The sequence below is a fragment of the Musa acuminata genome, chromosome BXJ2-7 (assembly GCF_036884655.1).
Source record: "Musa acuminata AAA Group cultivar baxijiao chromosome BXJ2-7, Cavendish_Baxijiao_AAA, whole genome shotgun sequence".
Taxonomy (NCBI): Eukaryota; Viridiplantae; Streptophyta; class Magnoliopsida; order Zingiberales; family Musaceae; genus Musa; species Musa acuminata.
Genome location: NC_088344.1, coordinates 2,351,495 through 2,379,232, shown reverse-complemented (window position 1 = coordinate 2,379,232; position 27,738 = coordinate 2,351,495). Strand labels below are relative to the sequence as shown.

The following is a 27,738-nucleotide window of genomic DNA, read 5'->3' as shown; positions in this document are numbered from 1 at the left end:
GTTCGCCACCATCAATGACGTTCGTCATCACTAACTAAAACGTTAAAATTATCTTTTTATCATTTGTTTTCATATTTTCGTCGGTAAAACTAATAACATTAGGATAAATGAAACTAGATGTTTCACTTTAATAATTATAGATATTGTAACTACATAACGTATAGGGTAATATATAATTAACCCTAATTTGGATGGATATAACTTTTAATTATGCAACCAAGATTATTTACCTATTGCTTCCTCAAATTAAGAGTAAATAATGAATAGATTAGGAGGCTTATGAGATGTATAAACTATTGAGCCAACATGCTTAAAACTAAATTAATAATAATATATTTTAATACTAATTAAGTTTGGTACAAGTGAATCATTAATTTGATAAGCCCTAAACTGGAGACATCACAGTTCTTTTGCTTGCACAAGTCGACGAGGCATGAGGTCGATGAGCTCCAGGTAACACTACTCTCAGTCATATTACATTTGCAGAGATCATGGTCTCGATAATGTAGCCATGGATCGCGTTGCACGCCTGGAAGTCTTCGCGAAGCACGCCATAGTTAATCGTTCAAGCAGAAGATGGGATCTCGGTTTGTCAATGGCCATTTCTTGCTCACCCGGAGATCATGCAAATCCACGTGTTGACTCTCCTGTCAGGCAATTCGTCGAACACCCCAGAAGCATCAACCGACATGGACTCCGGAGCGTCTCCCCTTTTGATTCATGATGCAGGTCGGCAGCCTCGGAGTGCGTCCTGGGTGCTACCAGTTGCTACTGGGATTGCAAAGCTTCGGCGGTAGACGAGTGGGTGGAAGAGGCGACATGAAGTTTGGAGGTTAACAGGGTTCATGGGTTTGGAATTCTGACGTATTTAGAAAGAATGGTCAGGTGTAGCTGACATCTTGAACCCTAAACCATATACAACTAGACAGTAGTGTGCTGGGGACCCCGCATACAGGAAGAGAGGAATTAATTCCAATTCCGATTCCCTGGTAGCATATTCCTTTCGGATCTCGTTGCTTCCTCCTTGCCTTCTCTCGAAAGGTCTCGTCTTTGCTACTTTTTGCGATCACCACTCCAGGAAACTCTCATTTGTGTGGAGTTGTTGCTTGGTTTTGGCATTGAGGCGGGGAGGAAGGTGGATTTTTGGGGCGACTTAGTGATTTCGGTTTGTTGTGGAATGCCAATTTGATTTGACAAAGGATTTTGGTGAGTGACCAGCTATTGATTTGTGGTAGATTGCTTACTAATCTTAGTTCGCATCTCTCTTCTTCTACTACTTTGGTTAGTTTTTGTTTTGTCTTTTGTTCTTTGGTTTGTGATGATAGCAGGGAATGGTTTGGCAATTTGGATAATTCTGTTTGGTGTACTGTAATCAATTCTTGCTCTGTGTTTATGGGTTATCAAATTCTTTCTTCAAACTCTACCATCTACTATGTTTATTTTGGCATGGATACTCTGTATGAAAATAGGTCATGGGAGAAAGATCAGTGATAACTATTCTCCTTGGCAAATGACAAATGCAGATAGGTTCATGTTCGTCTTGGATGAATTTCTTTTTGAACGGTAGGCACTTAGTAATTTTCTTCACTAATTGTAACTAAGTTTTTCTTTGATATTTTCAGGTACAGGAATAAGTTCATAGATCTATCCTGTAGCTGCATTTTATGTGCTTGATAAGGTTCAAGGTTTCATAATGCTGGAGGACGGTATGATAGAATGCAGTAACTGTCATTCCAAATTGCCAGCTCCAGGTGGTAAAGGTATATCTAGGGCATATGACAAAAACAGGAATAAAACACCACCAAAACATCGTGCTCTCAAAGTCCTTCTGGTTGCTGGCGATTGTATCTTGGTTGGACTTCAGGTAATTCTATGATCAATATGTTTGTTCTAGTCATAGCTGCCTATATTTCAAACTGAATTTTCTTACTATCGTTATCTCAACTGTTCCAAGGTTGACTCGCAGAAGCTTGTTGAAGATGAGGTCCACAACCTCATGGCTTTTGATTTTAAAAAAGTCTCACTGTGCATTTCTGATGTTGTCATTTTTGTTAGGATCGAGAGCACTAAGAGGGGGGGGGGGTGAATTAGTGCAGCGGAAATCTTTCAGCGATTTAAAAAACGAAAGCTGCGTTCGTCCGATAAAAACGATTTCGATGTAAAAGCCGATTCTAAGATTACTTAAGATTAAGCGCAGTTTACGTCTAAGCACAGTTTACGTCTAAACTGAGTTTGCATCTAAATACAGTTTGCGTCTAAACGCAGTTTTGCGTCTAAACACAGTTTTACGTCTAAACGCAGTTTTGCGTTTAAACTCAGTTTACGTCTAAACGCAGTTTTACGTCTAAACGCAGTTTGCGTCTAAAAGTAGTTTACATCTAAAACACAGTTTTATGTCTAAACACAGTTTGCGCAGTTTGCGTCTAAACACAGTTTTGCGTCTAAACTCAGTTTACGTCTAAACGCAGTTTTACGTCTAAACGCAGTTTGCGTCTAAACGCAGTTTTACGTCTAAACGTAGTTTTACGTTTAAAAGAAGTTTACGTCTAAAACACAGTTTTATGTTTAAACACAGTTTGCGCAGTTTACGTTTAAACGCAGTTTTACGTCTAAACGCAGTTTGCGTCTAAACGTAGTTTTACGTCTAAACGTAGTTTGCGTCTAAAACAGTTTCAAAGGGATCTAAACTTAGAAGCTAGTTCATAAAAGCGCAGAAGACAGTTTTGCAGAATCAAAACACAAACGTAAGCTGATCGTACGAAAAACACAGATTTACGTCTGAATGCAGATTCGAAAAGATCAGCACTTAGAACTTATTCGTAAAGGCGCAGAGAGCAGTAGTTATGTAGGAGGTTTGTAGTAATGATAAGGTACTCGAAATAAAAGCAAACCAGAGATTTAGAGTGGTTCGGTCAGTCTTAACCTACTCCACTTTTGGCTTCCTCCTCCGACGAGGTCACCGACGTCAACTAGCTGCCTTCCTTCAATGGGCAAAGGCCAACTGCCCTTTTACAGTTTCACTCCTTTTGATGGGCTCAGGAGACAACCCTTACAGAACCTTTCTCTCCTCACTTTACAATTCAGAAGCTTAAAGAACAGAAGGAGGAGACTTAAAGGCTTTACAACAATTTTGAGCTCTTAGAATCACAGAAAGAATCAAGATTTCGGTGTAGGTCTATGTTATTTCTGTGCTGAATGGGTGGGGTATTTATAGGCCCCAACCCAGTTCAAATTTGGAGCTCAAAACGATCAAATCCCGGAATTCCGGGATCAGACGGTTGCACCTCCTGACTGGAGAGGTTGCACCGCCTGGCAGAGCTCGGAGACTGAGCCCAGGCGGTTGCACCTCTCTGTCAGGGGCGGTTGCACCGCCTGAGTCTGGCTCGGAGACTGAGCCCCAGGCGGTGCCACCTCTTGACTGAGGCGGTTGCACCTCTCTGCCAGAGCTCGAAGACCGAGCTCAGGCGGTGCTACCTCTCTGTCAGGGAGGTTGCACCGCCCAGTCTAGCTCGAAGACTGAGCTCAGGCGGTGCTACCTCTCTGTCAGGGAGGTTGCACCGCCCAGTCTAGCTCGAAGACTGAGCTCAGGCGGTTGCACCTCCTGGCTGGGGCGGTTGCACCGCCCAGTCTCGCTGGGAGACTTAGCCTAGGCGGTGCCACCTCCTGGCCTAGGCGGTTGCACCTCCTGGTGCAATCAGGGTCCGAATGGTTAGCTCCATTCGGCCCAATTTCAATCTTTTCAGGGCCCCAATTGCCCCAAGATTAAGCTAATGGGATCACCTCCCATTTTCCAACTTAATCAACGTGCTAACTACGATTAAATCTAAGACAATTTCTGCAGCTTTGCTCCGATGCGTCAATCGCTTCTTCCGGCGAGTTTCCGGCGAACTTCCGTCGATCATCCGATGAACCCTCGGTGATTCTTCTGCGGACTTCCGGCAAACTCCTGGACTTTGCGACGATCCACTTGGCGAGTTCCGACGAGCTTCGCTTGGCAAGCTTCTGGACTTCTCGGATCTGTTCTCGCAGAACCTCCGACGACCGTCCGAACTTCCGTCGAACTCTCGAACTCCCAACGTGATCATGATCTTGACTCCGGCGCAACTCCTGCTGCTTGTCTAACTTTTATCGTAGTTAATCCTGCACACTTATCTCAACACATAGATTAGACAACAAATGACAATTGACTTCATCATCAAAATCCGAGATTCAACAATCTCCCCCTTTTTTATGATGACAATCAATTGATAATGGAGTTATCCTTAACTCCCCCTGTCTATATGCCATAGTTGAGATAAGTCAAGCTTGAATTCAAGACCTAAGAATTCAAGTGACATATTGATAAGTTAGATCGGTTAAACTTATCAATACTCCCATCATGATACCCATCATGATGTATCTCTTCAAGAATGATGTCAAGGCTTGACATACACCATTAAGTTTGTATGATTGTGTTTGTAACTATTCATCATGTAGTTTGAACATTATCATATAAAGCTGTGAAGCACTATTACATGATGCACACATTTGAAATATTCTAGCAAGTTTTGCATTTTCTTCACATGATAAGATATCAACTCAGGGCATAATGCAAACTTTAGCACATGTTCATATATCGTTTGAACATTATCATATAAAGCTGTGAAGCACTATTACATGATGCACACATTTGAAATATTCTAGCAGGTTTTGCATTTTCTTCACATGATAAGATATCAACTCAGGGCATAATGCAAACTTTAGCACATGTTCATATATCTCGTGATGATGCAAGGATGGCATAATCATAGCAGTGTTAATAGCATCACTCATAGTATTTCTAATCATGGCAGTGTTTATCAATTCATATATCTCCCCCTTTGTCATCAACAAAAAGCATAGTAATTATGATACCAGGAAAATAATTTATAGAGGAATTTTACATAGATTGCTTTAAATACGTCTTCCCCTTTTTGTTATAATCCATTGTCTATGTAAAGATTTTGCAGGATGGAATACATACACATGAATCACTTTATCAAATCTATTTCAGAAACTTATTTTTCATGAAAGTGTACGAGAAAATATGTTTTATATCATTCGAACAATTAAGATGTATTTGGACAAGATTTTGTTACAGATTTTCACATATAAACATGGCAATCAAGTGATCTGTTCATTCAATATAGTCCGAAAAATAATTTTAACAAATTCATCTATTCGGACACATCAACATTCCTAATTCTCTTTGAATGAAATCAAAGCACAAGGTTTTCAAAACTTTTAGTTTCAAAGCACAACATTCTTAATTTGAACACATCACATACCAAACAGTAATGATACCATAAAAATCTGAGATAACTTTTACCACAAGGCGCAAGATATATGTTTACCACGATAGATGTTTACAGCCAACACATCAGAAGTTTACAACAACAACAGGTGTTCAACAAGTTCATTGATGAGGTGGAAAATTAAAGTGCCTAAACAAGGAGTCAAATTGACTATGAATTTGCTGCAGCTCAGATAGGATTTGATCTTGTCGTTGTTCAATCCGTTCTTGTCTATGTTCGAATCGATCCATTCGAATCCCAATTTCTTCGATGGATGTATGAGTTTGCTCAACTGGATGTATTTCCTCAAAGGGAAGGGTCGGAGAAGATTGGGTACCCCTAAATACTGGTGTTTCCGGTTCTGGTTCAGGTTGAGGGTGATCAGTCCTTCTAGGGATTCTAACCCAGTTACCGTTTCTATAGTAACATCTTAGCCGGTGAAGTAGATTTTTGTTTATTATGCTGAATCTATCTACTTTCATTACTTTTTCTTCTGGTGGTATTAGAATGTCGTAAGCTTTCATTATTCTTGTGATTATACCACCATATGGGAGCATCATATCTTTCTTAGATAATTCTAACATGTTTTGTTGAATAAGATAACCAAGACAGATGTCATGTCCCTTCATGATTAAGTACATAGTTCCTAATTCTAATTGACTTATTTCATCATGATGGTATTGTTTATGAAGAATTATACTAGTCATGATATGATGAAGTATCTTAGTGTTCAAAGGCAGTAGATGTTCATAACTTTTAGGAATCAATGCTATGTTAGGATTGGCAAAGATTGTTCCTAAGGCTTCAACATAGGATGTTCCAATACTTTCATCATCCCATGATCCTCTAAAGTAAAGTCCTATGCTTTTCATGGGAATGCCTATCATATCACAAATGAACCTATCAGTGATTGAGATGTGTTGTCCTAAAAGATAGGTGGACATCCTTTCTTCATCATCTATTTGTATGTTATTGTAAAATAATCTAACTAGCCTAGGATAGATGGGTTCGTTAATCTGCAAGATTGGAAGTAGATCTAGGTTTGCAAACCATTGGATAGTCTCTAAGTCTCTTAGTTCATTTAGATCTACGTATTTTCCCTTATTGATACTTCTAAGTTCGAAAGAGGAAAATTTTTCAGCATGGTTTTTTGAATCGAAAAGGGTGAAGTCAAACTCTTCTACTAATCTCCTCTTTCCCTTGTCCCTTGAGGATCTTCTAGATCCCATAACTACTGCTGTTTTGAGGGATGATGATGAGCAAGAGTAAATGAAGAACAAAACAGAATTTAAGAACTTCTTAGAGAGTACCTTTGTGAAATCTTCAAGAGAAGGAAGGATTCTTGAAATTTTGCTCCGAAATGGGAGGTATTTGGAAAGCTTAGAGGAGTGAAATGAGAATGGAGGAGACTTGGAAGAGTAGAGGAGGAAATGGGAGTGAGTTGGGGTTGATTCCACCGTCGGCCCTAGCGTGGGTTTAAAAAGGCAGAGTTGCGGGCGGTTGCACCTCTGGCTGGAGCGATGCAACCGCTGGCAACCCGTGGTAGCTGGAGGTGCCACCGCCAGCTGGAGAGGTGCCACCGCCTGCAGCCAGTGAGCACCTAATGTGATTTGATCAGGGAGCCTTTGCTTTGAGGAGAGTTTTTCATTTCAGAGCAATTAACGTTTCTTACGTGATTTCGTATGAGTTTTTATTTAAGGAAGAAGCTCTCGTATGATCAAGATAGATCTTTTAACGTGCGTATGTCGTACGTATGTTGATAGTTTGTTTGGTATCCCTTTTAAGATCATGACATATTTAGTTTCTTCATGATACAAGAATTAATTCGTAGATGATAGAGTTGAAGGGTTCGACGATCAAGGGGATGTGTGAATTTGGGAATCATATGTTTCTAATAAGGTTGTATCCAAATCGCATTTGTGATTTCATAACTTCCACTTGTTATTTAAGCGTTGCGAGTTCCTTTTTGACTCTTGGTTTATGACTATCGAGAATCAAGGAGCAGAATATTATTTCTTGCTCCAGCCTAAAAGTTTAATATTTTTATAGGAAGGGATGATTTTTAGGTACCCATTTGCTTTTGGGTTCCTCACAAATAGATCTATATTTTCTATCATGTTGCATAGAATTTGTCATGGTTCCTTTAGGAACCCAAATCAATTTGTTTGGACTAATTTTCCTGAATGGACAATAATGCGTCCTGTGTCCAAACTTGCAACAAAAGTTGCATTTGCTTTGATGTCTAACATGTAAGATGGGGCCTTTTATGAAGGTAGTTGGATTTTGGTGAGGACTTCTCACAAATCTAATCCCACTTCTTTTGGGAACATGACCCTTGTTTGTAAGGATCATGTTTAATGACTTGCTACCAACCTCGAATTTCTTCAAGGTGTCCTTAAGTAGCAAGTTTTCTTTTTGAAGAGTTTCTAGATCAAGGCATTTTATGCATGAGTTTAAACTATCACTATGTTCAGCATTTAACTTATCAAACTTGTAAATAAGACTATCATACTCCTTTTTTAGCAATTTGTATTTACCACTAATAGTCTTACACTCATCAAACAATTCATGGAAAGCATTTAATAATTCATCGAATGATAAATCTGCATCTAATGAATTTGTTACCTCGTCTTCGATGGCCATTAGGGCGTAATGAGCAACTTGCTCGGTGTTGGTCTCCTCTTCTTCGGACGCGCTCGAGTCGTCCCATGTTGCTTGAAGCGCCTTCTTCTTTGATGTTCTTCTTTTGACTTGGGGACAATCACTCTTGTAGTGTCCCGGCTTTTTGCATTCATAGCAGATCACTTGGTCCTTCTTGGGTTCAAGTTTATTTTTCGCGTCATTCTTAAACTTGTTTCTTTTAAAGAACTTTTTAAACTTTCTTGTTAAAAGTGCCAGGTCATCATCACAATCCTCATCACTTGAGTTTTCTCTCAAGTGGCATTCAGAAGTTTTGAGTGCCATATCCTTCCTGTTCTTTGGAAGGATGTCTTCTTGCTCTTCATGAGCTTTACAAGTCATTTCGTAGGTCATTAATGACCCGATTAGTTCTTCAAGAGGGAAGTTGCGCAGATCTTTTGCCTCTTGAATAGCAGTGACTTTAGGATCCCAACTCTTAGGAAGGGATCTTAGTATCTTATTTACGAGTTCAAAATCCGAAAAACTTTTTCCGAGTCCTTTCAGACCGTTGACGACATCCGTGAAACGGGTAAACATGTCGCCAATGGTTTCACTCGGTTTCATTCGGAAAAGTTCAAAAGAATGCAACAACAGATTGATTTTTGACTCTTTCACTCTACTTGTGCCCTCGTGGGTCACTTCAAGTGTGTGCCAAATATCAAATGCAGTTTCGCAAGTTGAAACACGATTAAACTCGTTTTTATCAAGTGCGCAAAATAAGGCATTCATAGCCTTTGCATTAAGAGCGAAAGCCTTCTTTTCCAATTCATTCCAATCGATCATTGGAAGAGAAGACTTTGAAAATCCGTTTTCAACAAGGTTCCACAATTCAAAATCCATAGAAATAAGAAAGATCCTCATTTGGGTCTTCCAGTAGGTGTAGTCCGTCCCACTGAACATGGGTGGACGTGTAATAGAATGCCCCTCTTGGTTTCCGGCGTATGCCATCTCTCTTGGGTTTTAATCCGTTAGAGAGTTAACCTTGCTCTGATACCAATTGTTAGGATCGAGAGCACTAAGAGGGGGGGGGGGGGTGAATTAGTGCAGCGGAAATCTTTCAGCGATTTAAAAAACGAAAGCTGCGTTCGTCCGATAAAAACGATTTCGATGTAAAAGCCGATTCTAAGATTACTTAAGATTAAGCGCAGTTTACGTCTAAGCACAGTTTACGTCTAAACTGAGTTTGCGTCTAAATACAGTTTGCGTCTAAACGCAGTTTTGCGTCTAAACACAGTTTTACGTCTAAACGCAGTTTTGCGTTTAAACTCAGTTTACGTCTAAACGCAGTTTTACGTCTAAACGCAGTTTGCGTCTAAAAGTAGTTTACATCTAAAACACAGTTTTATGTCTAAACACAGTTTGCGCAGTTTGCGTCTAAACACAGTTTTGCGTCTAAACTCAGTTTACGTCTAAACGCAGTTTTACATCTAAACGCAGTTTGCGTCTAAACGCAGTTTTACGTCTAAACGTAGTTTTACGTTTAAAAGAAGTTTACGTCTAAAACACAGTTTTATGTTTAAACACAGTTTGCGCAGTTTACGTTTAAACGCAGTTTTATGTCTAAACGCAGTTTGCGTCTAAACGCAGTTTTACGTCTAAACGTAGTTTGCGTCTAAAACAGTTTCAAAGGGATCTAAACTTAGAAGCTAGTTCATAAAAGCGCAGAAGACAGTTTTGCAGAATCAAAACACAAACGTAAGCTGATCGTACGAAAAACACAGATTTACGTCTGAATGCAGATTCGAAAAGATCAGCACTTAGAACTTATTCGTAAAGGCGCAGAGAGCAGTAGTTATGTAGGAGGTTTGCAGTAATGATAAGGTACTCGAAATAAAAGCAAACCAGAGATTTAGAGTGGTTCGGTCAGTCTTGACCTACTCCACTTTTGGCTTCCTCCTCCGACGAGGTCACCGACGTCAACTAGCTGCCTTCCTTCAATGGGCGAAGGCCAACTGCCCTTTTATAGTTTCACTCCTTTTGATGGGCTCAGGAGACAACCCTTACAGAACCTTTCTCTCCTCACTTTACAATTCAGAAGCTTAAAGAACAGAAGGAGGAGACTTAAAGGCTTTACAATAATTTTGAGCTCTTAGAATCACAGAAAGAATCAAGATTTCGGTGTAGGTCTATGTTATTTCTGTGCTGAATGGGTGGGGTATTTATAGGCCCCAACCCAGTTCAAATTTGGAGCTCAAAACGATCAAATCCCGGAATTCCGGGATCAGGCGGTTGCACCTCCTGACTGGAGAGGTTGCACCGCCTGGCAGAGCTCGGAGACTGAGCCCAGGCGGTTGCACCTCTCTGTCAGGGGCGGTTGCACCGCCTGAGTCTGGCTCGGAGACTGAGCCCCAGGCGGTGCCACCTCTTGACTGAGGCGGTTGCACCTCTCTGCCAGAGCTCGAAGACCGAGCTCAGGCGGTGCTACCTCTCTGTCAAGGAGGTTGCACCGCCCAGTCTAGCTCGAAGACTGAGCTCAGGCGGTGCTACCTCTCTGTCAGGGAGGTTGCACCGCCCAGTCTAGCTCGAAGACTGAGCTCAGGCGGTTGCACCTCCTGGCTGGGGCGGTTGCACCGCCCAGTCTCGCTGGGAGACTTAGCCTAGGCGGTGCCACCTCCTGGCCTAGGCGGTTGCACCTCCTGGTGCAATCAGGGTCCGAATGGTTAGCTCCATTCGGCCCAATTTCAATCTTTTCAGGGCCCCAATTGCCCCAAGATTAAGCTAATGGGATCACCTCCCATTTTCCAACTTAATCAACGTGCTAACTACGATTAAATCTAAGACAATTTCTGTAGCTTTGCTCCGATGCGTCAATCGCTTCTTCCGGCGAGTTTTCGACGAACTTCCGTCGATCATCCGATGAACCCTCGGTGATTCTTCTGCGGACTTCCGGCAAACTCCTGGACTTTGCGACGATCCACTTGGCGAGTTCCGACGAGCTTCGCTTGGCAAGCTTCTGGACTTCTCGGATCTGTTCTCGCAGAACTTCCGACGACCGTCCGAACTTCCGTCGAACTCTCGAACTCCCAACGTGATCATGATCTTGACTCCGGCGCAACTCCTGCTACTTGTCTAACTTTCATCGTAGTTAATCCTGCACACTTATCTCAACACATAGATTAGACAACAAATGACAATTGACTTCATCATCAAAATCCGAGATTCAACAATTTTTGCTACTATTTAAAATCTATGATCAAAGAGTTTGGTAAGTGTTGGACTTAAGGATACTTATCCATGTTTATGTGGGCTCAGGAGCCCAATTAACACTAGCAGCAGAAGAGGACCATAGCAAAGAAAACTAGCAGAAGAGCAGTAGCAAAAGAATGGCATGGCGAAAAAGGGTTGGGTGGGAATATTTTGATAACATAACCAAGAAAAAGGACAATAGAAGCTATATGGTTTCTTTCCCCTTTTTGTTAATCAGAAATCTTACTAAATTTGACAGATAACTCTAATCTGATCTATCAAATAAGTCTCATTCTGAGGTTTGTATCAAGACATCAAAAGAAAGAACTAATATGCTAAAATAAGGAGGCGCGCCTTATAGGCTCTAGATCCTTTTTTGAAAGATTGCAAGCAGCACGCAAAAGTGTAGTTTATTCACATGCATAATTGATTACATGAGACTTTTCTGTTTGGGTCTAGACAACGTGTATAATGCTTGCATCCTGCAATCTTAATCCTCTTTCTGAAACCCCTATCCTCCTTCATGGGTTGTAACATTCTTCTCTAAGAATTGTGTGCATGGAAGGGCAACATGAATTAGATAATTAAAAGAAGAAGAGACCAAAGAAAATTGCAGCAGTTTTAAAATTCTAATTGTGGTGATTACTGGAAGTTTTGACATTTACTAAGGAGAAAACAGTGCTCTTCACCTTGAAATATAACAGCTAATTAATCATGCTAGACATATGGCAGCAGAACTTTTCTTTTAATTTATTTTTCCACATTTTTATAATAAGAATCATCTAGCAGTACATTTCTAAATACGTATATTAATTAAACTCAAGGATATTAAGGGGAAAAAAAAAAATCAGAAGTGCAAGCTTTATGTGAACTCAAGGATGTTAAAGAGAAAATGTTAGAATTACAAACTAATGCTATGTTACACGCTTTTCTATTCGTTGCAGCCTATTCTAGTCTACATGTCTAAGGTGGATGGGAGCTTTAAGTTTAGTCCTATCAGTGTTAATTTTTTGACTGAGGCTGCAAAGGTTCTCTTTGCCATCATCATGCTGTTATTCCAGGTATGGTAATATTATCACTAAATTTTTTTGCTTGAGTTTGTATTTTTGCTATTTTATTATCTAACTTTTCTATGACATAAAGTGCAAAAGTCACTGTGTTATGAACTATGAAATAATTTTAGGAAAGCAGGACATTAGTAGTTTATTTCATAGTTTTTTGTTATATCCTTCCATGCAACTTATGTGATGGTAGTTGATTGTTACTCATGGTGCATTACCTCAACCTCTTGTTTGTCCACCAATTCTTATACATTACTTTTTATAATAACATAATATTATAATAATTATTTGCAATGTTTTTTAAACGGATGCCTTTTGCCCTTGAAGCTTTCATTGACGATGAAGTATTCCCAACCATTTATTACAGACTTGCCATCTGTTATTGTATGGTTCCTGTTATGGTATAATAACAGCTTGTTTGGTTATCTACTACAATTATAATTATTAAATAGCACAGGTGCACTAAGAGAAACCATGCCTTGCCTGGTTATCAAACACATATGTAATTGGGAATCTGATGACAAACTGCATATCTATACATTGGGTTTCTTTTTTCTAGTTTGAGTGGGCTGTGAACTTAGATTCATGCAATTAGAGAGCATGATTCTAATAGTTCCCCTTGAAAAGGATATGAATGTTAGGAAATAACAAATCATATAGTTGCATGACTTCTTTAATTTGTAAAATATCTAATGCCTTTCATGGACTACCTTGCAATTTTTATTTACTTTTACAGAACTATATATATTGGCTATTTCAGGTATCTAGTTGCATATGATCCAACTTCTGTGGTGTATAGCTTTCCATTTTTTTTCTCTCACCTAGTGAATCAAATCTATGATATAACCTCATTTTTTTTTCTTTTCGCTTTTTTTTCATTTATTTTGCTGTCTTTGGTACAATTGAGCATGTTCTCGGCTCTAGTATTATTTTGTTAATCTTTTACTAGCATATAAGCTGCCATGTCATGCCCTTTACTTATTAATTGGCAGGCTAAAAAACAAAATAAAGGAGACAAACCCCTACTCTCGATATCCATATTCGTGCAGGTAAAACTCTTATGCAATACTATTGACTTTCATAACACAATTTCTATTTTCTTTATCACTTTTTTTCTTTATTAAGGGTTTGGCCTGTCCTAATGTGTTTGCAACTTTTTTTTGCAACCAGATCCCCAATTGGATCAATAAGTTATGTCCATCTCATCTTAATCTTAATGAATGACCCAAAGGCAGCAAGAGATCCATGTAGCCATCCCAAGTAGTTAGAACACTATGGCTTTGTTATTTTTGTTCTTGTCATTGTTGTGGAATTATTTGAATCTTCCTGTATAAGAATTGCTTTTCTTGATGTTATGATTCTAGATTCTTAATATGAAACAAGCTTAGATGTTTCTGATCTCGTCTAGATTTGGAAGCACATTCCTATTCAGTGACATAATCTTTCAGTTAGAAAAGAGCTGTTGATCTGTTCTTTGTGCTTGACTGCTTTTTGTGATAGTTTGTGCATGCTGCTTTTAAAATATTTTTTCGTATACATGTTGATCATCATACAAAAAGAATATTCTAATGTTAATACTTTGAATTTTTAAATAAAAACCAAAATTATTGGAATGTCATACATTTTGTTACTATGCTTGAATTAGTTTGCTAGGTACTAATTGCTTATTGATGTTTTCATTACATCTAAAAGGTTTCATGATAGCAGTTGCTTGTCTAGAATTTGGTGTGACATGGAAAGATGCATGCCTTGTGAAAGTGATATAAATAGCTAACTCAAGCTATTCTTACAAGGTTTTGCTACTATACCAGAGAATCGGATTTTCCATGGTAGTGGTTTATCCATAATTGCTCTTCAAGATCCTTCCAGTTTCAAAAGTTATAATGCAATTAGTTTCAAACTTTGTTTTAGTGAACAAGCATTAGCATCTTCTTTCAACTGATTTGTTATCTTTGCAGGCATTTCGCAATAATGTTCTTCTTTCTATTCCTGCTCTTCTTTATGCAATCAACAACTATCTGAAATTTATAATGCAGGTATAGTCTTTTTTTTATCAGATCAAGCATTGTTACTTCCATTTTCTTGTTTATCCATTATCTTCAGGAAATATTAAAGGTAATATTTTTCACCCAGCCTATATAGCTGCATTGAAGATTTATATTTTCTTGACTAAGCTGATTATTTGTTCTATGCTTTATGCAGTTGTATTTTAATCCTGCAACTGTTAAAATGTTGAGCAACCTGAAGGTAATACGTTTCTGAAACTATTAGTACCTGTGTGTTAACTTGATTGACAAATGTTTTTGTACTAAGTGCTTTAGGTTGGTTATCTGGCAGAATTTTTCTGAAGCTATTAGGACCTGTGTGTTAACTTGATTAAAAAATGTTAGTAGCTATTTGCTTAATAAGTTTTCATAGACTTAACTTCTATTGCAAAAAGCTATATTTCTGGTTTTTTTATTGGAATGTGCATTCTCATACAAACTCCACATCTATAAGCTTTTGTTTAGTTGTTTTTCTTTCTTTTCTTTTTATTTGAATTTTTGCTTGAATCATTCTGAGTTAATTTTAAACCAAAAATCTTTCTAGTGGTTTCATAAAGGTGTTAATATATGACACAGCTGACCCTAACACAACATAAATTTGTAGTTTTGGTTTTTGTTTGTGTGTTTGGGTCATAAGCAGTTGACATAATTTGCCTCACTAATAAATTGGTCTGGTTCAGTGTTGAATGTGACTGACAAAACTTGATTAATAATAAGGTTAAATATATTAAATCAACTTCTAGTCCTATGTTGATCAATAAGCTGTCAGGGCATTGAACAGTGATCCTGTTGATGATTTTGATGAAATGAGTGCACTGCTAAGTTGTGCTCCATAGGAGTTAGCTTTAAGAGGGGAACTTTTGGTACATTTATTGTGCCACTCTATTGTTCATGGCTTAGGTGTGTCTTTATTTAGGGTACATCTGACAAAATCTTCACTTAGTAGCACTATTTTTTCTTGTATTCCAATTCTTATTTAATAAATTGGAGGAGTAACTGGCTCCTACTCTTCCTCCCAAAAAATGAAAAGTTCAGCATTTTTATTGCTATTTTGTCTGAAACTGTACATTGTTATAATTGATCTTTTACTATGGCAACTGGTTGTTCTATAATTAAATTGTTGAAGTACCAAGAAAGTGTCTTTAACCATCAAATGACTGTTTCTGCTTGTATTTGTCATACCATTCACCATGCTAGACCTCAATTTATTTGAGCCTATTTGGGAATTCTGTGGCTATCATTGATAGGCATCTGTGGATATGGTTATAACAACTAGGACTTTGCACATGATTGTGCATGTGAAGAGGACCCAAACACCATAAGCAACTTATAGGCAAGTAGAACTTCTTCGTCACAGAATGGACAGCCCAGGCTAATATGAAACATAGGTTCCATATATGAACCAAGCACATTACATTCATAGAGAAAAATCATCCGGTGCTTGGTATTTGTGTTAGTTCATTTATTTGTCTTGTGTGTCTCATATTATGTATTTTATCATTTTTGTCATTTTATGTGTTATATTTTGAACATTCCTATATCAAGCATGTTGCATTCATAGAATTTTCTGGTCCTGAATTTGTTTTGCTGGTGCTCTAATCTCCTGCAGGTTTTGGTAATTGCTGTCCTTCTAAAGATCATTATGAGAAGGCGCTTTTCCATAATCCAGGCAAGTTAAAGCTTCATTGATTTATCACTTAAATAGTTTATATAATGTAAACTAGTTTATATAATGAAGGTATGGAAGACAATGTTGTACATGAAATTCTTGGGTTATTCCTGAACATGCCATATTCCTCTTTAGCAGTAATATATATTGAAAATTGATATAAGTTAGCTATAAGAATAGATGAAGAATGCCAATACTTTTCTAATAATTTCATGCTTTATTATTTGACAGTGGGAGGCTCTTGCACTTTTGCTAATTGGAATCAGTGTTAATCAGTTAAAGTCACTGCCTGAGGATACCAATGCACTTGGTCTTCCTGTTGCAATGGGTGCATACTTGTATACACTGATGTTTGTAAGTGTTATCAACTAGGGGGAAAGAAAGCTCTTTGAGAAACTAGAAATTACTGTTTGCAAATTGAAGTTTCTATAAATGATTGAGTTGTGCTTAACTGCTGAACCGGACATTAATATAAGGATGACTTGAAACTTATCCGATTGTTTTATTTTACTGGCTTACAATTAGATTTCATTTAGTATTAATATGCTATGACATTCTAAAAAATGCTACATCTTAAATTTATATAATGACAATTTTCTAGCTTACCTCTCCAATCAAATTTCTTGTTTAAGAGTCTCAAGTTCATTATTTGACATATTTTTTTCTCTAGATCCACGAACTTATCTTTTTGACTTGTTTTATAGATGAAAAACAAGATTGATTCTTTTACTATTTTATGTTTGATATAGTTGTTTTGAGCACATTCTACCTTTTTCCAGCAATTTCACATAATATCTTAATGATACCAAAATATATTACTTTCTAACTAACAACTAATTCTACTAATTCTTTTCAATTGATCTACAATGACCATCATCTAATATTTCCCTTAGTTTTGTTCAAGTTTGTGGTAATAAATTCTTACCTTGAAACAAAATTTCAGGTTACTGTTCCTTCTCTGGCTTCAGTCTTCAATGAGTATGCTTTAAAAAGCCAGTTTGACACAAGCATATATCTTCAGGTAACTTTTGTGAATTACCACTATAGATTTCTAGGGGTTGTAATAAAAACTGATAGTGACAAAGAGACCCACGTAGCTGATCCCAAATAGTTGGGACATTATGGCCTGTTGTTATTGTATAATAAAAACCTACATTTTATTGTGCTAATAGAAACCTACCTTTTACTATGCTAATAAAAAGGTACATGTTATTGTGTTTCACCAACACCATATCTATGCTTTTCTAGATGCAGCTAATTTAGTCCTTCTCATCAAGAAGTTATGTAGATATGGTTGCCGTGTAGCGGCTTAACATGTTTAGGAAGATGGCAGAGAGTGGGTTGAGCACATATCAGCCACTGTTTTGATATGGAGACCTCCATGACCCCTTTTTAAACACTGGATATAACAATTTGCAAACATTGGGGATAAGAATCGCTTATTTTGAATGATTCTTTTGTTTCACTTGCAGAACTTATTTTTATATGGCTATGGGGCTATATTTAACTTCATTGCAATTGTTGGAACTGCTGTCCTGAAAGGTATGAACGTAAGAAATTATCAGGTCTCCAAATTTTGCTATAAATAATGATGACATGTGCAAATTATTCTAAAGAGATATTCTTTAAATGAATTTAGAATCTTTTTTTTTAATTTTTTTAAGCTTAAGTAAGTGACTTTTTACCTGTTTATTGAAGGGTCTTCTCAATGTATAATATATTCAGTGTTATCAAACACAAAACTAGGACACAGATGCTTCCTTTGCTAAATGTTGTTTGAAATGTCTATCACATGAATAATCAAGCATTTAGGTTATCCATCTTCCACTGAGCTTGTGCAATTGATGTCTGTTGAAACCTGCATCTTTTCAACTTTTCATGACAATTTGCTGAGTTCAACATATTCTTTACAGCATTATTCAGCTGGAGGTTTATGAGAAAACTTTTGCTTTACCTATAGAAACTAACCATTCATCCCACCATTGGAAGCTTTAACGCCAACTCTCATGGAATTTCATCACTTAAGAGGCTATAATTGAGCTGTTGCTAGCTGTATGTATCATTCATGCCAAACCAGTTGTGCCTGGTTGGGACCTGCAACCTGCAGAGGATTTTATTCACTGGAAAGGTTATGGATCTATTTAATTATTGAAAGAAATAAGAACAGTTTGTGTTATTTGTATTTGTCAATATTGATTGGATTTATCTTCCTGATACAAGAATGCTGGCAACTTGGTTTTGTTGATCACCTAATAATAGAGGTGGCAGGTGTGTGTTAAAATAGAAGAGAACACTAGGGAGAAAAGAGAGGTTCTGGCATCTTCTTCATATAATTTGTTTATAGACTCAAATGTAAATTGACAAAGATTGACCACCATAGCAGGCTATATATTTTGCTCATATCTTTTCCATATTAGGGTTTTATCCAAGGCAATTGTTGTCTCATATGTGCGGTTTTTCTTTGGTTCTACATAACTTCTGAAGATGTAAATAATTTGTGAAGGGTAGTTGGTTACAATTTGACTTCCTATGTTTAGTTGTTTAAGATTCTGTGGAAGCTAGATATGTCCTTCAGCCAACTAAACAAGGAAATATAAGTAGTGAAACAAATGTCGTAAAGGCCCAAAAATTTTGTTTCCATGGTTGTGTATCAAAATTAGCTTTATTTTATGCAGCTTTCCTGATTAAGCTGTGATATCACTTGAGCATTTTATGTCGTGTTAATGGAGATGACTAAACAATTAATATATACCATCAATTCAAGATTAGTTTTTATTAGCAAATATATTCATGTCTAGGAGATTCAATTTTAATGATTACGCCAGTAATCTGATATCGGTTGGTAACCCTGAAAAAAAAAACAGTTTATTGGGAAACAACAGTTTATGAAGTTTTATCTCTAACTTACGCTTTCCCGTTCTCTTAGACTCCTAGCCTCAATGCTTCTACTATTCCTGAATTTTTGTGTAACCTTTAACAAAATCAGAAGATGACTTATATCAATGCTTTTACTCATTTTGCTGTCAATGAACTCCACTGGTTTGCCCTTACTAGGTTCTGGCATTATTTAGAACAAGCTCTTTAGTATAAAATCCGAGAGGTGATTAAATATGGATTGCAAGGATTATGATGTAAAATTTTCTTGATATTGCAATCTCGAGAAGTTTGACTATTCAATATCATTACACTTGTATCAAGCATGCTGCTTTTTAATGTTGATTTATATCTGGGCACTGCCATTCTTGAAACAATAAGGTAGAAAAGCCCTAAGCTACAAATGCTTTTTTGTTACAGGATTTTTCTATATATCCCCACAGAAGTCCTTAGTTGCGTATCTGTATTCCAATCCACCCAGTTGTAGGTGGAAAAAATGAATATATTGGCAACATCTATGAATCTAAATAGATGTGTATATATATTTTTCAGGGCTACATATATGCACATTAGATATTGTGGTTTGTTTCATATGCGTTGGATCATTGGGCCGGAAGGACCAATGGTATTTGCTTTAATGAGCTGGTCTGCATCATGATGGTGATACGCCTTCCTGATGTCTATGAGTTTGATGTTTTGAGAGTTTGCATCACTTATCACAGTGTTCTTTTAATTACTTGCAATTGAAATGCATATGAAAGTGATGGTGACTTTTATAAATACACATGAATGAAATGTTTGGAATGACATGTCATTGTTTTCAGGGCCAAGTGGCTTTGATATCCTTCAAGGGCACTCAAAATCTACAATGTTTTTAATATGCAACAATGCTGCACAAGGAATCCTCTCCTCATTCTTTTTCAAATATGCTGGTAAAGCTGCTGTTGCTTGTCTCTCTTTATGAGTTTGAGTTTCTTGATATCCTGTAGTAACTTGGAATATTCCGACTGAATTATATTGTTGATATATTCTTCTTGATGCATTATATTATTACATTCATGGTCAATGATTGCAGATACGATTTTGAAGAAGTATTCCTCTACCGTTGCCACAATTTTTACAGGCATTGCATCTGCTGCTCTGTTTGGTCACACTCTGACAATAAATTTTATCTTGGGCATTTCAATAGTCTTTATATCAATGCACCAGGTAATTTCTACTTTTTCAAGTCATTTTCTTGGAGGACCATATGCTAATATTCTTGTGCATCTTCACATAGTTCTTTTCCCCACTTGCAAAAGCGAAAGATGAGATGCATGATAAGAGAATAGAGATGATGGATGCTCAAGATGTCAGGTTTATATCTATTCCTTGTTTCATTCTCCTAAAGACTATATTTTCCTTTTGTTATCCTCGTTTAACCTATATTTTTGTCTGAGAGAGTAAAAAACTCTACCACTGTGAATTACTACATAGTATAGATTTTGTTTTTTTTGTCAGCACAAACCAGCATATGCTGAGACATCTGTACTGGTTCTGGCCTTCTTTTTTTTTTTTTTTTCTTATGGCCAGGTCAAATTTTGACAATATCTACCCACACTGGAGTCATGATACTGTATCAATCTAACAGTATAGCAAAACCCTCCAAATTATCTATATGAAAGACCTTGCTCTTGATTATTTTCTTTAAAGTTATTATCCCTTTTTAGATGAATAATTTTGCATATGCTAGAAGAAACTACAACAATCCATAGACTGGGTTGTGAACTCAATGCACATGCCATGACAGTCAAGTTAGAATTTCTTTTCACGCGCAAGCATGCTTGTGTCTCTGCATACTTCCACTTTGATGTCCGTTTAACTTATGAAACAACAATTGAATGTTGCTTCAGTTGAATGAAGTAACAATTGAATATTAATCTAAATTGTCCATTTCACTTATGAAATTCATGTCCATATCTTTACATGCTCATCATCTTGTATAATCCTTGTTAGATGTTATCAGTGATACTTTGCCCTGAATCTAGCATGTGTTCCAAATCATCTTGTATATATTTGCAGGTTAAAGGAAGCTTCGTATGTAAATATAACTCCTGGGGCAACTAAAGATGTAAGTAACAAACATGTTCAATTATTATTCGATGAAATTTTTTGATAAAACAACCTAATGTTGAGATATTTTTCATGCATCACTTTCTATTCAGGCTAGCCATCCTGTTGGACCCGACGAGAGACAGATGCTTCTACGTGTCTAATATTACTTTCAAGGTCCATGCTTCTTTCTTTCAGGAAAAGTAATTAATACATGTCATGATCGATTTTACTTTATTACTAAGACAGTATGATTTTGATATGTTTTAAGATTCTTGCATACTTTTTCCCGAGTATTAAACACTACATGATACCATTAGCATACTATAAAGTTGATGTTGATAGCATGGCAAGGCAGGAGATATGTGGCATTGACATTTTCACTCAGCTAAAGTAAGACTCCAGCTATTTCAGTGAATAAACTAATAATTGAGTATTAATCTTTTTGAAACTCATTATAATTTGATATTTTTAACTAGAATGAAGAGGACTGAGTTATATATTTGTTCAATCCTGATGCCTCGAGCTATGATCAGGATAGCAAACCTATCATATGAAATCTGACTCTTAAAACTATAGATATACCTTGATACCGAGGTAAAAGTGTTGTGTGAAGCATAAAAAAATTAATTTTGTTTCAACTGATGAATGAGATTCTCAGAAGGTCAATCATAGACTATGACCAATCATAAGTAAAAGCTATGATCAATCCCAGTATGATATTCTTAGAAGATCAAACCATGTTTGTTTCTTGTATAACCATGCAGAAAAGGCAAAGTGAAAATTAGACTTTGCAGATTTTGAGGCCCATATCATCATAGACAATAGATTCTGGCTAGTTAGAAATTGTTTTATGTTGACTTGGACTATATTTTTGTTATTCTCACACAAAATGTGCCCGCTTTGTTTCCAGGAGAAGTTGGGTTATTAAGCAGCATCAGGTACATATATACATGACTTTGCTGCTGAACAAATGTTAGATTTGTATTCTTCATCTAGATTTAAATACCTTAGCAGGATCTTCGATGAAAGTTATGTTGCCGGAGATTATGTACCGATGAGCTGTTTCTGATCATAACAATTAAGCTTCGGCTCGAAGACAAGATACATAGATCCAGCTATTTGTTGGTACCAAGTCTCGAGCAATTTCATCCCGTCAAAACCTGTCAAAGTCAATGAAAAATTGGAGGGTGTACTATTTTATATATTTTTATATGGGTAAAGTTTTCAAAAATATCTTAAATTTTTATTTATTCCTACTATGCATCTCTTTTTTATTTTGGTATCGTAAAATGTCTCTTATCTTCTCAAAGATGAGATTATTATTCTTGACTTTTGTCATATTGGTTGTGTCATGATCATCTTTACCTTTCATCATCTCTCGTCGGTATCGTTGCCTTGTCACCATCCTCGAAAGTTGTCCTTATAGGCCTTGTGATGCTTCTCACCACCATCATGTCACCTGTGGAGGCTCACATACTCCACAAAACCCCTCGTCATTGTCCTCATCACTCACTTTTGTCCCTCGTCCTCCATTGCTTTATGGACCTTATGGTCCTTTATGGACCTGAAAAAAAGAAAATATATTGAAGAAAGTATTTAACCCAAGATCTATAAACACTTGATAGATAATATAAATTATAAACATATATTTTATAAACTTTAAACAATCTCAGTCCTCACAATCACAATCACAAGGTGATCCGTCACAATCACAAGTCCTCACAATATCAATTATAAACATAGATTTTATGATACTGTTGTAGAACAAACAGTGCAGACCTGACTGACACTCTGTACCAAGAACAGATTCATTGACGATTCCTATATAAATGGCTTTTGAAAAACTTGTTAAGTCGAGCCTCGACAGCGTTCCATGCACCCCTTGATCTCCTGCGGAGGACTCATAACTCGCTGATGACAGGAAGGAAGGATACGAGGGGGTTGGCTTTGGTCTGCCGTCTTCCCATAGAGATAAAAAGAAGAGCACAAGGCAGCACGCTTTTGCCACCGAGCCCTTTTCTTCTCTTTATTTTCCCCCTCTCCGTATCAGAAAGGCTCATACAGGATGATGGTCTCAAGAAGAACAATACAGGATGATGGTCGCGGAAGAAAAGGAAAGTACCAAAAGACGATGAGGATAAGCCATGCCCACAGTGAACTTATGCCGATTTAGTTGGTGGGTTTGTTCCACCTCCGCCGCGCCTAAAAGCCTGATATAAAAAGGCTGCGACGCGGCACAAAGGAAGGCAGCAGAAACCAAGTAGTAGTTGTCTTTGCCCAATAATAAGCTGATCGGTAACGGGAGATGCGAGGCTTACTCCTCCACTGTATCTCTCAAAGGAGAGTTGCGCTGCAACTGGTTTTAGCTTAAAGCATCTTCAAAACCTGGAGCTCATTGGTGATGTCCTTCCTCGCCAACAATTTTAGCACAGTTAAAATAAGGAAAAGAATGCACCAACAAAAACAATAAGACGAACCGAGATGCTTGCTGTCGTACAGATAGGGTCAAATTTTTTTTTTTTGATTTTGACCCCACATTCAACTCAAAACTTTGGAAATGTCACATGCAAAGTGGAGGAGCTTACTGTAAGCAGGCAGCAGCATTCCATTGTTTTTGTTACCATTTACCAATCCAAATGTGTAAAGCTAAACTGCAATATTTACAGCTTTCTACCACCTAACAATATCAACAAAAAAAACCCCACAAAAAAAAGGCAGGACCAGTGCAATGCTGCCTATGTGCATCATAGAGAGGTTGTTTAGCTTAGTAAAAGATCTCTAAAATGGAGTTATGATTTTTATCTAGTTATAAGAGGTTGTTTCTCAAGGGAACATGAAATATAAGTCTTTCGTGTACATTTGTATATCTTTCTTGTGTGATGATCTAGAGAATCATCTGGATGTTAAGCTAATAATAAGTTGGTTTTGTAGCAAGAATTCATTTAACCAGAAAAAGACATTGATAATAATAAGAATAAGAGTTTGATGATCCAATGTAATTAATTTGCTAGAATATAAATTTTAAGGGTTAAAGATCCATCATATCAAAAGTATAATTGTCTATTAAGTTCAGGCATATGTCCTGTTGAAAGAAAGAAATGTGTGAACTAACCAGCTAATGCATCCACCAGTGACAAGACAAATATATCAGCACATGAATCAAATAAATAATAAGAGCTAAGAGAAGACAGATAGTCTAAGAGGAATATTAATTAAACAAAAATATATCTTCTCCAAGACACTTTGAAGTGACCCCTAGATATAGATTTCAATAGACTTCATAACAAAAGCACCTGAGATTATAAAGTAAAACATGAGAAAGACAAAATAGTAGATAAAAGGTATTCAAACATGATGTTTTGACTGTGAGACTTCAGGCCTCCATGTATCTTTCTTTTGATCTACTTTGGTTCAGATCATACAGGTTTCTTCCTAAACAATTTATACAGGTTTCTTTCAACCTGCTTTGGTTCAGATAATAGGGTCATGTATCCTCATCTTTGAATGAGACTGCTATTTCTCATGATCTAAGCCCTCAAAATGGAATACTAAATTGCTGCTATTTGAGGATGGATAGTGACTCATCTGCATTACCAAGCTTCGACCGCAACTAATGCAGAACTAATCATAGCATATGCACTAGCACCAATGGACATATAAAACCTGGCAACTCTCTAGCACGCAAAATTGCTCATTTGGTTTTTTGTCTTGTGTCATTTGGAGAGTCAAACAAATTTATCTTCATAATCAGAGGATCAATCCATGCTTAGAAATACCAACCATCGTAATGTCGTTGGTAAAATAAACATCATCTTTCTAGAAGGAAGCCATCGCAAATGTCATGGAAAAATAAGAAAACTGATGCCAAAATGTCAAGGAGTCCGAAGGCTAACATCTTGACCATGTGAATACAACCAAGATTTACTAGTAGAAATCATTTACCATCAATTTGCCATGAAGTCAAATGATGAAATGAAATCCACACTCAGAAAATAGTCATTCCCTGATTATAACTGGTGGAGACTTCATGACGATAATGAAGGTACCAAAAGTTACGTCCAGCATGCTCTATTAATAAGGGAAAAAAAAAATATTGAACTGTTCTTTTATATAACTTGACATAGAACAGAATTCCATGTAGATTCCACAGAAAAGCTGGTATCCAAAAATTCTAAGGCAAGCTTACCTTCTCGGAATGGTCTCTGAGATACTAATTACATGCAAAATAAGGAAAAGGAAGAGAGGTTTACCATTGAGTTGTGTTCCCAGATGCAGACTTTATTGGAAGGGGAAATGGATGTATATGACCCTTCATCAGAAAGAGTAGGAATTTTAAGTGATTTCAACTGACAAAAGAATTCTACATGCATTATTGATTGAATATCAACTACTCCATTTTTTGGTCTAGAGAGCACAACAGAAACACACATCTACTTTCTACCATCTCTTGACTAACACTGTATGTACCCTGAACATATGCATCAAGCATACAGATATCTAAGTGATTCTTGTGATCAGCAGTTAGCTTGAAAAGTAATTCAAGAGAGTAAATCAGAAGCATCTTACCATATACTTATTAGCAGCTTAAAGAATATTTGCCACTAAACTTGATTAAGATTCTTCTTTCTGAAATGGAATAATAAGCAGATAACCACAGAAGCAATAATTATTCAGCAAAACATAAATTTAACTGCACATTACTTAAACTAAAAGAAATGGCCAAGAATTTAGTCCACAGTCATAAAACCAAGAAATCACCAAGAATTTATCCTTCCAAGATCTTTATTATCAAGATTTATAAGAATAGCATTGTTGTCATTTTTTCACAGGGGTTGCCAATAAGTTACTACATTCAAAGTTCAAGTAAATCAATCAATGACCTAAAGCCTAAACAATTATTGAAGACGAGTAATTAGATGCAGAGTATAAATTTGCTTGGTGGTCCACAAGTACAATATATATATCAGATGGAGACACTTTCTATCATCTACTTTTCACAACTTTGCAACTTTAGGAGTCAGAATTGTCTCAGCTAGACCAACATAGGAAAAGAAATTACCAAATTATTCAAATTGAGCATTTAAGCTACAAGTACTTTAAATATAATCAATGTTTCTTCCTCTGATGTAAGTTCTAATGAATACCTTACTTTTTTAAAAAAATATTATTTAATCAAAACAGGAATTATAATTAAGGCGGTGTACATTGACCCTCCCCAAAACCCGCATTGGTGGTGTACTGGGTGCAGTCCTTTTTATCATAGCATCAGAAACCAAAATACCACATATCAGTAGAATAAAAAGTATCAAGAAAAGATCAAAAGAAGAATGTCTAGCATGCACTGCCAACCAGTTGGCTATGTTTATCTTCCCTATAGATGGATTTGACTTTGTAAAATTCAAGGGAGTTCAAAATGCTGCAGCATTTTGTGATTGTCTTTACTAGTATCAAAAGAACTAGAAAACATAACTTGGACACTCAATTGTCATTTTTGCGTCAGTTGCCTACGCCTGTTTTCGTAGTTTACTAACAATCCAATAGGCATATATAAAAATCATCTTCAGATAAGGTAACCTTAAATGTTATGGCCTTGTACAGAATTTCAAGATAATTTTCATATCCTACTCCTCAACAATTGTTAAGGACAAAACCTTCCATGTACAAAGAGCTATTCTAAAGCAAAAAAACATTCACTTAGTCACAAACACCAGCAACAAGGCTCTGAACAATGGGGAGAACAGTCCATAATATGTACGGACTGATAAATTCAACAGATGTTGTCACCCTGCAAACCGATGCTAACCACCATGCAAGGTAGAGATAAAGACCACGACATCCTTCTCCTCCAACTCCGTGTCGAGGCTGCCACATAGTTCCCAGTCACAATCGTTTATGAGTACTAACACCCCCGGTCTCCTACACACCCAACAACCAAATACCATTCGCGAACTCAAGAAACAAAGTTCCAAAACCCTAATTTTACACGAATGTATCACCCAGATGGGAATTATCTCATTTCTATAATCGATCAGAAAAACTTACACCGAGTCCCCTTTCATGAACATCTCAGGTCGCTCCTCGATCAAATTCGACTTGACCCAAGCCAACATGTCGCGCATCGTTAGCTGCGAGTTATGCCGCCCCACGAGATGACTAACTACAATAACCCTAAAAAGAAGGCGGCGAAATGATGAGTTCGTACCTTGTCCTCACCGGGGTTTGGTTTCACATCTACGTTGTGGATCTTGGAGGATTGGCAAAGGAGCTCCAGGCCGCCGCTAAAACCACCACAGATTGGGAAAAGGGTGAGATGAGACCAAGTGATAGAAACCAAAACAAGAATAAGTGGAGGTGAAAGCGAGAGAGATTACCCAAACTCCAGAGTGAGTTGCATCGAATCTAATCGGACAAGGATCGATCGTAGAAGAGACGATGAGCAGAGAACAAGAACTATGGGGGCGCGACAAACGAGAGAGAGAGAGAGAGAGAGAGAGAGAGAGAGGTGCGGAGCCTTAGTTAATGAGATGTTTATTTACGAAAGAATATGATATTTAGAAGAGTAAATGAGTTATTAACTTTGATAGGGTAAATAGATATTTCAAATAAATAGCATTAGTCTCTTATTTTTGCTCTACTCTATAATATCACTCTTTTTTATGCAAATCATTAATTGAAAGATAAATTCTCAAAAAAAAAGTTTTTTTATGTTTTATTCTTGCATAACATTTTTTTTCAAGATCAAACTACGTTTAATCGTTATTTTATCATCGTTACTTATTACGTTATATCGTAGGTTATATCGTATCATTGTAAAGGTG

General features: G+C 37.0%; 2 protein-coding genes across 9 annotated transcripts; one reads left to right on the top strand and one right to left on the bottom strand.

The window, feature by feature from the left end:
- Positions 1-371: 371 nt before the first annotated feature.
- Positions 372-22,246, top strand: LOC103990793 (CMP-sialic acid transporter 4). Of its 5 annotated transcripts, none has more exons than XM_065115938.1 (17): positions 373-1,206; positions 1,623-1,864; positions 12,122-12,238; positions 13,231-13,287; positions 14,197-14,274; positions 14,441-14,485; positions 15,893-15,952; positions 16,184-16,306; positions 16,896-16,973; positions 17,425-17,494; positions 19,651-19,758; positions 19,902-20,035; positions 20,106-20,182; positions 20,888-20,936; positions 21,031-21,094; positions 21,831-21,858; positions 21,935-22,246. In XM_065115938.1, the coding sequence occupies exons 2-15, from the start codon at positions 1,694-1,696 to the stop codon at positions 21,079-21,081; spliced, it is 1,218 nt and encodes a 405-aa protein (XP_064972010.1). In that variant the 5' UTR covers positions 373-1,206; positions 1,623-1,693; the 3' UTR covers positions 21,082-21,094; positions 21,831-21,858; positions 21,935-22,246. The 5 variants fall into 5 exon arrangements, with proteins under 5 accessions (XP_064972009.1, XP_064972010.1, XP_064972012.1 ...); XM_065115940.1 differs by having other exon boundaries at positions 21,932-22,246; XM_065115937.1 differs by having other exon boundaries at positions 372-1,527; positions 21,831-22,246.
- On the bottom strand, positions 17,800-27,440 carry LOC135616591 (ubiquitin-related modifier 1 homolog). Of its 4 annotated transcripts, none has more exons than XR_010488399.1 (8): positions 27,292-27,440; positions 27,123-27,198; positions 26,963-27,045; positions 26,705-26,836; positions 22,700-25,546; positions 22,286-22,484; positions 21,927-22,080; positions 17,800-18,053 (listed from the first exon to the last, which is right to left on the bottom strand). XR_010488399.1 is itself a non-coding variant. In XM_065115941.1 (5 exons), exons 1-4 carry the CDS (start codon positions 27,312-27,314, stop codon positions 26,719-26,721), a joined length of 300 nt encoding a protein of 99 aa, XP_064972013.1. In that variant the 5' UTR covers positions 27,315-27,440; the 3' UTR covers positions 22,547-25,546; positions 26,705-26,718. The 4 variants fall into 4 exon arrangements, 1 of the variants encoding a protein (XP_064972013.1); XR_010488401.1 differs by lacking the exon at positions 17,800-18,053 and having other exon boundaries at positions 21,754-22,080; positions 25,171-25,229; positions 25,487-25,546; XR_010488400.1 differs by lacking the exon at positions 17,800-18,053 and having other exon boundaries at positions 21,754-22,080; positions 25,171-25,546.
- Positions 27,441-27,738: the final 298 nt, after the last annotated feature.

Bases quoted from the DNA above. Each gene is read 5' to 3' on its own strand.
- LOC103990793 (XM_065115937.1), top strand. From the start codon at position 1,694: ATGCTGGAGGACGGTATGATAGAATGCAGTAACTGTCATTCCAAATTG. The intron at 1,865-12,121 runs GTAATTCTATGA...TATTCGTTGCAG, and splicing joins GTATCTTGGTTGGACTTCAG to CCTATTCTAGTCTACATGTC. The intron at 19,759-19,901 runs GTAAAGCTGCTG...CAATGATTGCAG, and splicing joins ATTCTTTTTCAAATATGCTG to ATACGATTTTGAAGAAGTAT.
- LOC135616591 (XM_065115941.1), bottom strand. From the start codon at position 27,314: ATGCAACTCACTCTGGAGTTTGG. The intron at 27,046-27,122 runs GTACGAACTCAT...CATAACTCGCAG, and splicing joins CAAACCCCGGTGAGGACAAG to CTAACGATGCGCGACATGTT. The intron at 26,837-26,962 runs GTAAGTTTTTCT...TTGGGTGTGTAG, and splicing joins TTCATGAAAGGGGACTCGGT to GAGACCGGGGGTGTTAGTAC.